This window comes from Opisthorchis viverrini (assembly GCF_000715545.1).
Source record: "Opisthorchis viverrini unplaced genomic scaffold opera_v5_249, whole genome shotgun sequence".
NCBI lineage: Eukaryota > Metazoa > Platyhelminthes > Trematoda > Opisthorchiida > Opisthorchiidae > Opisthorchis > Opisthorchis viverrini.
In genome coordinates this window covers 216,016-225,911 of record NW_008751907.1, presented here as the reverse complement: position 1 = coordinate 225,911, position 9,896 = coordinate 216,016, and the positions used below count along the sequence as shown (strand labels likewise).

The window sequence follows — 9,896 nt, the reverse complement described above, 5'->3', positions numbered from 1 at the left end:
AGCTACAGTACGGGCTGTTTTGTTGGCTGGCTGTGAGACTTGGTCTGTTCGAGCAGCCGGCCTGAGACGTCTTTAGGTGTTCGACAATCGTTGTCTCAGAACCATAGCTCGTGTGGGTTGGTGTCGGCGAATCCGTAACGAGGCAGTTAGAGAGCGTGTTTTCGGTCGCGTAACGGGTACTTCCATTGAAGGATGTGTCCAGCACCAGAATCTGCGTTGGTTGGGACATGTGTTACGTATGCTGAACCATCGTTTGCTGAAGAGAGTGCTGTTTTCCATGCCCAACTCAGTGGCCTAAACAGAGAGGTGGCCAACCCTTGACCTGGCACAGTAGTATGAAGGAGATCACGAAACGCTTGGGTGCTGTCGGTGCTACTCGCCTTCTAGGATGGGGACCGCGTGATCCTCACTGTGCCTGGTTGGAGACACTACAAGATATGGCTGCCAACCGATGTCAGTGGCGTTCTTGTTGTCAGTTTCTCTCCAGATTGCCTGAGTGAATGTCTGGAGGTGTAGGCACCTCGAAATGATTGTGTTAAGCTAGCACTAAGTCCCTTCCCCGGCCAACTTTACTCTTTTTTTTACAATAAGGCTTTCAAATAAGTCATGGTTGTACGACAGTGAAGCATCGGTGTTGAACACTGATGTCATGCTGTCGATGATGATGATGACGATGATGATGACGTGGTCCAACTGGGTCCACGGTTGATTTGCAGTTGAGGGCCGCCAGGTTACGCTGTGCGAACGTTGGAAGTTCGTACTGGACAGAAACAGTTGATGATCAGCACACAACTGAAGGAGTCCATCTGTGTTGTCTGTTCGGCGAGCATCGACTCCAAATCGACCGCCCTAATGTGATTTCAAGGAGCCCAGACGACCTACTTTGGCATTCAAATCGCCTGCAATGATCACAATGTCAGTGCATTTTGCTTGACGAATGAGCCCAGATAGCTCTCGATAGAAAGCATCCTTCTCCGCCTCAGAACAACAGTTCGTTGGGGTACACCTTTTTATGCCGAGAGGCATAGGGCCTTACTGGACTGGATAACCGGACGGCGCAAACACAACTGCTCACTGGGATCCAATCCCGCAAAGCGCGTTCAGCTCTGGAGCTGAGTACAACTCCCACACCATATATTCCACGAGCCATCGCCTCTGGATCACCGGACACACGAATGGAGAAATGTGAAAGAGCTGAGCTTATCCTTGGCGTCCTGAGATGTATAACCGGATCTTGTATGCGTGCTTTGGAGACACAGCGTACATCAATTTCAAGGGAGTATAAGGTCTCAGCAAGCATTGCCTGTTTGCTACGTAGATTACGGACGTTAGAAGTTCCTACGCAGAAGGGGTATCGTAGGTTTAGAAGTAAGAGCGTGAGGCCCTTCATCACCATCAAATGGCCCAGCGACGTTTGTTTGTGTGGTGGGAAGGGATTGGGAAGGGACATCGGTGGACACCGAACTGCGCGGGCAAATGATACTTCCCGGTTGCCCAAGCCGAAGAAGGGGGTTTGTTTGAAGTACCCCACCTTGAGCCTGACTCAAAAGTCCGACCCACAAGGCAGTGGGAGGACGTAGAGTTTTATTCGAGGACCCTGCCCCTGCCTCTGATTCAGAAGTCTGGCCCACGAAGCGGCGGACAGTCGAGTTTTCTTTGGGGACCTTGTCCGGAGGCGATGACCTGTTCGGCTGCAGGGAGTTGGCCTAACCCGAGGGCGCAGGGAATAAGGCATTATTGTCTCATTCCTGATGCGGCTGCGCACGGTAGGTGAATTTTGAGCGGCACCGGGTTCTTTGGTTTTAAAATTATTTCGACCGTATTGCATAATGCGCCAGCGGGCACGGTCAACCGTTGGGCGACCGGAGTGTGCGGAATGCGCCGGTCATTGCCGTCTTCCTGGATGGGGACGGGCCTTGTCAATGGTTAGAGACATTGTCAGACATGGCCTAGTCGCACCCGCAATGACGCTCATGTATCCAAGCTATTGCCTTCACTTTATAGCTCCCTTCCCAATCCTCCCACTAACCAGTCCACCTATGGGCGAGATGGCCCAAGTGGTTAGAGCGCGAATTTACTGACCGGAAGGTCCGTGGTTCGAACCCGACCTCTGCCTCTCGACTTCCCCTGTCTAGGCTTGGGCAACCTGGCAGTATCCCAGCCCTCGTGCAACCTTCTGGTGGCATGGCAGTTAGGTACCGAAAGGATGCTACAGCTGAACGATTTCAGTTCACCTATAGTGCTGTATTTACGCACTATTTTATCAGCTCCCGCCTCCAACGTGCAGCTACCTAGCCCACCTCCCCGAATCGGTGAACGAAACTGTGACAGGTACAACCAGTGTACCACGAGTACGCGGTTTTTACAACTGATAATGATGATGAAACGTTTGGATGCCGTTGGTGCTACTCGCCTTCCAGAATGGGGACAGCGTGATCTCCACTGCGCCTTGTTGGAGACGCTGCAAGATATAGCTGCTAACTGATGTCATTGGCTTTCTTGTTGTCAGGTTCTATCCAGATTGCCCGAATGAGTGTCTGGAGGTGTAGGCACCTCAGAATTGTTGTGGTAAGCTACCCCCCATCCACTCTTATTCGTTTCTGTACACCATCGAGGTATATGTGTTGAACATTGATATCATGCTGTCGATGATGATGATGATGAAGTGAATGCTTCGGAAAGTGAGTTTGTTCGGCGGCACTCCTGGATGTTGCGTGCGTGAGGTTACAAAGAGAATCAGTCAGGTTTTCCAACATTTTCAGCTTATCGATCCAATCCGGCCACATGAAGTCAAGTTTGTGGCATGTTCCGACGAGCCATTGAACCTTATGGAGAAGTCGACCCCGCCAGTCAATTTCAGCCTACGGCCAGGTTTTACGTGCGGCTTACGAATTCGTTTCCGCGTTGGTTTACTGAGCAGTGTGATCTTGTAGCTGCAAATGAACTGGCATGTTTTTGATAAGAGCCATTGCAAACTTCCTTTGGCAACCAGTTAACTTTCTTTGTCGCCGTCACTGAATTGGACCGCCTTTTTTGAGCTGTACGGTTGTGTTCTGGGGACTGTGGCTTATGAGATCGAGAAATCTTCGTGGCCACGACGACTGCACCTGGAACATTTGTGACTCCTAAACCAGCGATAACAAGCGAAATACTACTCACCCGGAATTTGTGAAAGGCTTCATCTGTTTTCGACCGTGCTTGTCGTCAGATTTTGTTGGGATGCTGGGGTTGATTGCGGGTACACAGCTACTTCGAGTAGCGGCTGACTGACCAACCGTGGGCGTGTCGTGCTCCAGATTGATGGGCGTGGACATTCTGTGGTGAGGTTCCGCAACATCATTTGAGCATCTCGTTCAATTCTATAAAGTAGCCGGGTTCTGATATCTATATCTGGAGACGACTGGAGACCGGATATAAAAACGGGGCACTTGAACTAGTTCTCCGTCATTGAGTTGAGCATGAAATTCCCGAATTCTCAATTGACAACACTAGCGAACATGACAAAATAGTAATCATTTCTCTTGACCAGCTTCTTGACCGTAGTAGCGCCTAACTGCGGTTGGTAAGGCGATATGAGTGTGGACTTCCGCCTAACAAAAAGCAACTATTTACTTCAGATAGACAAAATCGTCGATGCGATAAGGACCCAATGTGGTGTGTCACTAATGATGGCCAGCGTGTTCGGTGGTGTAGTGCTTATTAGAGCACGGGGACAAATCTGGTTTCGTCCTGATCATTGTTGCAGCAACCTGAAGGGCCCGAATGGATGCAGCGAGTACGCTGCAATCTTCGGATTCGACAGAAGTGGAAGCTACAACTGTATCTTCGACCGGTTGTCGCTGTGAGTCCACCACTCTTTATAAGGCATCTACGTGGTCAATGATATCCATGGACTGGTATTTGATTGAAAGACCATATTCATGGAGAATGGTCGCCCAGCACTGGAAAACATTTATCGTGTATACCGGAACGGCTTTTTTCGAACCGCAAATACTAGCAAGCGGTTTGTAGTCGGTGAGAAGTCTCAACCGGTGATCGTAATTCATTTTATGGAATTTCCTGACGGCAAACACGATTGCAAGTGCTTATTTTTCTATTTGACTAATTGCGTTTGGCTGGTATCAAAGATCGGGCTGTATGGGTGATGGCTTTTTTTAGGTCCGGTCAGGAAATCTGTGGGAAATGACTGCTCCGATTCCACGGTTGGATGCATCTGACGCTAGAATGATATACATAGATGGGGACGAGATATGGCTCAGTGTTTACAGCGCGAATTTACTGACCAGAAGGTCCGTGGTTCGAACCGGACCCTTGCATCTGTACTTCTCTTGTCTAGGCTTGAGCAACCCAGCAGTATCCCAGCCCTCATGGAATGGGTGGCATGGCAGCTAGACACCGAAAGGGTGTTACAGCTGAACGATACTATTATTTTACTATTTATACATAGTTGAGTCGTAATGTGTAAGCAGAAGGTCTAGCGATAGAAATGATTTAACTGTGTCGAAAGCTGATTGACACCGGGGTGACCAATTCCAAGGAACATCGTTTTTAAGAGATAGTTGAGGGGCACATTCGGTGGTAATGCACTGTAATGTCTTACACATCCGTCATTGGTGGTGTTCTCTGAATTGCATCAATGTTATCCGAGTCAAGATGTCGGCCAGATTAACCGAAAATAAAATCCAAGTATTTGATGGATGTAAAAAGATATGTACGTTTTCCCAGTTGGAGATGAAAGCCGTATTTCTGGCTTCAGTCAAGTGCTGCGAACGAGCGGCGAAAGATTTATTCCTGATCAGAGGCTGTCTTGAGTGCTATCGACGGCGCCTGTTAACCATAGCACCCATGATCTGGAATATGGCTGGCGCCGTTTTTACTTCATAGGGGAGAGGATTTAACCGGAAAATACCACGGTGCGTGTTAATGGTTAGAAGACCCTTGTAGTCATCTGAAATTTTATTCCATACATGGGCATCAGCCAGATCGAGTTTAGCAAAATAAGTGCCAACATTGAATTTAATAAATCGGTCCGCTGGAACCGGGAGGGGATAGTGATGTGATTTGAGTGCCGCATTCAAGCCTTTCGAATAATAAGCACACATGCTGATTCTCCCGTCCGTCTTCGTGATCGCAACCATGGGAATTACCCAGGAAGAGTAGTTGACAGGCCGTGCTTCCTTCCGTGTGCTTCGTTCTGGTGGCATCGCAGTTAGGCATGGGAAGTGTGCTACAACTGAACGATCAGTCAGTCGTTATGGTATGCTGCTTGAAGTTTCTCTGCCTGCCTCTGAAAACTCGGGAGTCGCAATGCCTCTGGGACGTTCCCTCACAAACATCAAGTATGCAGACGATATTGCTCTCCTTGCTTCAAATCATTCTCAGATGCAAACGATTTTAAATAATATAAGTAAATCCGCCGCACGGTTTGGCATGCGCTTCACACCTGCAACTTGTAAAGTGCTGCTACATGACTGGGTGGGATCAAACCCACACCTCATGCAGATGAGCCAGTCGACGTGATAGATGAATTTCTTTACCTGAGAAGCTGTATAAGTTCCGGTGGGCTGGCTGGAGATGAGATTATTTCGCGAATCGAAAGGCCAGGACAGCTTTTGCCAATATCCGACACCTATGATCCCGACATGGCGCGAGTTTGCTGTCCATGGAAGAGTTTACACTGCGGTGGTGCGATCCATATTGCTTTTTAGATCAGAGACGTGACCCCTACGCTCAGAGGACATCAGTGTTTGATCATCGGTATCTCCGAAACATTGGTCAGGTCTGGTGGGAACATCGGATTAGTAATGCTGAGGTACGCCAGATGGTCTTAGGAAGAAGGAAATCTCCCGCGATAGATGAATTGCTCACGCTTCATAGGTTACGCTGGTCACGACACGTACTCCGCATGCCAGAAGGCCACTTGCCTTACAGAGATCTTTTCGCCCAACCCTGTCCAGTCCTGTGCTAAGTGCAAGCGACCGAGAGGTGGACGCGCAACGAAGTATGAAAACACTAGCCAGTAAACTTAGTTGGGTGGACAACCGCCGCCTCTCTGTATGGGGACCCTGGGACTCAAATCACCATTGGTTTATGACATTTGCAGAAATGGCCAAATCGAGTAGTGAGTGGCGCTCGTACATCAAAGCTATTGACTTCAGTGCGTAGCTAACCAATTTCCGAACAAGCTGAACATGGTTTCACTTCCAAGGCCTTGGCTGTACGTTCCACATTCCCGTTTTCCGGTAATCGAAACTGTTGCAGCTGGAAACACTCTGCCTATGGCACACGGCTTATAGCTGATAAATTGAAATTGAATTCACCCTGCCCCCAGCTTCTGACTCGAAAGTCCGACCCGCGAGGTGACATGTAGTAGGGCTTTCCTTGGCGAGCATTTTCGGATCCGGTGACTTCTTAGTCTAACCAGGTCGTCTGCAAGGAGTCGGCCTAACCTGAAGGTGAAGAGAGTAAAGCATTAGTGTCTCACTCCTGATGTGGCTGCGCACAGCAGGCGTCCTTTGAGCACCACCACCATTTAGCTCCAAAAGTATTTGGACCGTATTGAACAATTCGCCGGCTCTCACGGTAAAACTTTGGGGGATCGGAGTGTGTGGTTTTTAGAGCCACCTTTTCTAAATCGGAGTGTGTGGTTTTTAGAGCCAACCTTTTCTAACCCATCCTCGAGGGAAGGCAGCATCGCTGCTCCGATGAATATGGACATGCTGGTCGCCATGTCATACTGCCAGGACAGTATGATGTTACCTCCAAACCGCCTCGTAACACAATTACCCGTAGAACATGGTCTCGCTGCTCTTCGTCTAAGCTCTCCCCTCTCACCTTCCTGGCATTGTTTCATATTTTGAAATGGAGTTCCAGCCAGTACAGCCTGCGGGATCATTGCAGCACTCAAGGCCACCACGCCAATGTGGCACCTTTAGGTCTGGGCTGGCTCCTTTGTGAACTTCATGTTTGGATTTGATCACACTTTATTTTGCAGCACTACTTTATAGTCTGTGTGTGTTATTTGGGAGCGTATTCAGGTAAAAGATGCAGGTCTTGCTTATTACCAACTCCGCTAAACTCGGTTGGTTTACTCTACAGGCGTCCAGTCTAAGAGCGCTTTAAACCACCATACTGAACGAATTACAATACCACTGAAGCCTCATTCTGTTCGACCTAGTGTATAACCACTATGAAGATATTTCTAGGGGCGAATGCTCGGTTCGTATTTTTTCCGGAGAAGTACTGGGTGTTACTGAATTGATGTATCCAGAACCAGGTAATCGCAGTGGTAAATGAAGTAATCGCAGTCGGCACTTAAAAGTTAGGACTATTGGCTGTTTTCACGTTACATGGGCGGACTTCGTCTCCCAGTTTCTTATTCTGAAGGAAGAAGTTCATATAGGATGAGATGAATGTTTCTGCATAGTCTCCTAGAATTCTGCCGTCGATATTTAAACGTGTAATCTTGTGGCAGAACTGTTTTTGCGGGTGCACCAATATCCTCGCAGTGGTTTCTGGTGTTTCCATTCACTGTTCACTAATATCACTTCTTGTGTTTTGGTAGCCCTGATGGCTCACTTCATATACTCTCGTGAACCGAACCTCGGATTTAATTCTTGGCCTCAAAATCCATCTTTTGGCATACCTTTATCGACATCTTTTCGAGACGGTCTAATTTCCGATGAAAATGTGTCTCTAGGAGATCCTAGCACCTACACAGTTACGATTACGCAATACGGAGGGTTGATTACTTGCAAGTCCTGCAATGTTTCATGTACCGGACGCATTTCTTATGAGCAACACTTGCATGGATCCCAGCATCGGAAGAATACGCAGCCTAAAGGTAGGTGTTACATCCGGTTAGTTGAGTATTGCTTTCAGAAAACTTCACCTGCACGGTTTGCGACACGTCTTTCACCTCCTTCGAGCAAAGAGACGCTCATCTTAATGGACACAAGCACCGTCAAAAACTTCTTGCCTTGTCGCCATCCGTTGCACAAGTCCCACATTCATCAAGTACTCACAATAACCAAGGGCCCTTCAGGTGCATTTCCTGCAACTTAGATTGTTCATCTCTTTCGCAGCTCAATCAGCATCTGATGGGCAAAAAACACACCAAAATCTTGAAAATGCAGAGGCACAATCGTAATTCAATCTCCGAGTTTTCCGTTAGTGCGTCCGAATCAGAATATTCTCACCGGGTCGCCCCCGTATCCCCCGATAATGAAGTCGTCAACCGTGTGCAAAGTCCAGGTTCCTCAGTCGACGCACCAGTGGACAATTCGGAGGATCCTATGTCCCGACTTATGGAACTTGAAAGCACCCTCAGTGGTCTCCATTTATCTTGCTTCCCTTCTCTCCATTCCTGTTATGCCAACACTGGGTCGGGAAATCCAACTGACGAGGCCTCGAGAACGGAGCGAGCTGCCGTTTGGCCTAATGCTACAACAGTGGAGACTCCCTTCTGTAAACATCGAGATTGCATTATTGAACGTGCGTTACTGGTGAGTGTACCTATTGACCGCTTTCATTGGTACGAATAATCCAGTTTCCGTTTTCGAAAGAAGTTACCTTAAGTGATGTCATAGTGGGTCTGGGAGTAGACTAAGCCCATTATCGAAAGTAGTTGCTGGTAAAGGATTGGTCACACAGATTCGATTATTCAATTTTTTAAAAGCTTATTATTTCACCACTGCATCAGTTTGTAAAGTTCTCGAAGGACCGCCTGCAATACCGATATCCTCATTAGCTATCGCAGGTGAGAAAAGGCTACTTTCATAGTGGTGAATCCTACCAGCTCGGGTTCCAGACCGTTTGCCGAGCGAAACATGTCCGTTGCAAACGTGTCCTGACGTTGTGGACATGCTGTGGTTTATTGCTGTGGCTGTGCTCCAGCCATTTCCGTTCACTTTCCATGTGAAATGCATAAACGCACTCTAAACTTGTGGTGATGCTAATCCATTGGTCATTCAGGGTTCTTTTCTGGTGAGCATTCGCAACTAAAACAGTACTTTCTAGAACACCATTCAGCTTGCTCCTTCATCCCCGATTCGCCGAGTCACTTCCTCGTTTCCCCTGTCTTTAGAAGACACAACCATCCAACGATTCTCAAGGGTTTTTTCTTGCACGTTTGTCACCAAATAGTTTGGTAGAAAAGCCACCACTGCCCGTCTAATTGAAAGACTGTTTTTGATAACATACTGATATCGATGAACCATAAAAGAACGGTGTTTTTGATAACATACTGATATCGATGAATATCTGATATCTGAAGTCGTTTCACCATATGAACATGTGCGACAATCCGTTTTATAAACAAATTGTTGAAGAAAGCAGAGCCAGTTGTGCGCATAAAGTTTCCTATCAAGAACGTTATACTTTCCGTGATGACTGTGTCGACTTCCAGACGTCAAATGACTGATCTATAAGATATGCCTCCGCTGTACTGAACGTCTTTTTATTGTATACATACAATCCTCTTACATTTGATGATTTTCCTAACCTTACTGTTTTCGGCAGTTGGTGTTCGCGCGCTATTGCCTGCCTGTTGTGGAAACAACATGTCACCACCGATAAGGTACATCGTTGCATGTTTGATACAGGTAGCTCACCACTAATTAGCACTATCTTGCTACATATACTTCGAATGCCCTCAGGAAATAACACTTCGTAACTCGTTAACGTATTCTGGGCTTGGCCAGATGAAGGGTATGAATGAACAGGTAGTGACGTGATACAGAGAAACTCACTACTGGTCCCGATTGCGTTTCCGTGTGGGACAGAGACTGTTTTGACCATAGACGTGGTCCCAAACCTGATTCACTGGTGTGTCTGGTCCCGGAGAAATTCAAAATGGAGGGAAAGACGCCACTGGCTATCTGAAGCATCTAGTTCAA

At 47.6% G+C, this 9,896-nt stretch overlaps 1 protein-coding gene across 1 annotated transcript in view; it reads right to left on the bottom strand.

The window, feature by feature from the left end:
- Nucleotides 1-9,896, bottom strand: part of T265_09012 (hypothetical protein) — a gene marked incomplete at both ends in the record, with an annotated part of 137,165 nt that overhangs the window by 11,893 nt on the left and 115,376 nt on the right. Inside the window, 3 exons of the mRNA XM_009174973.1 lie at nt 1,532-1,683; nt 3,160-3,315; nt 6,485-6,629. Coding sequence (XP_009173237.1) covers nt 1,532-1,683; nt 3,160-3,315; nt 6,485-6,629 — 453 coding nt within the window. The remainder of the gene's footprint in view (nt 1-1,531; nt 1,684-3,159; nt 3,316-6,484; nt 6,630-9,896) is intronic.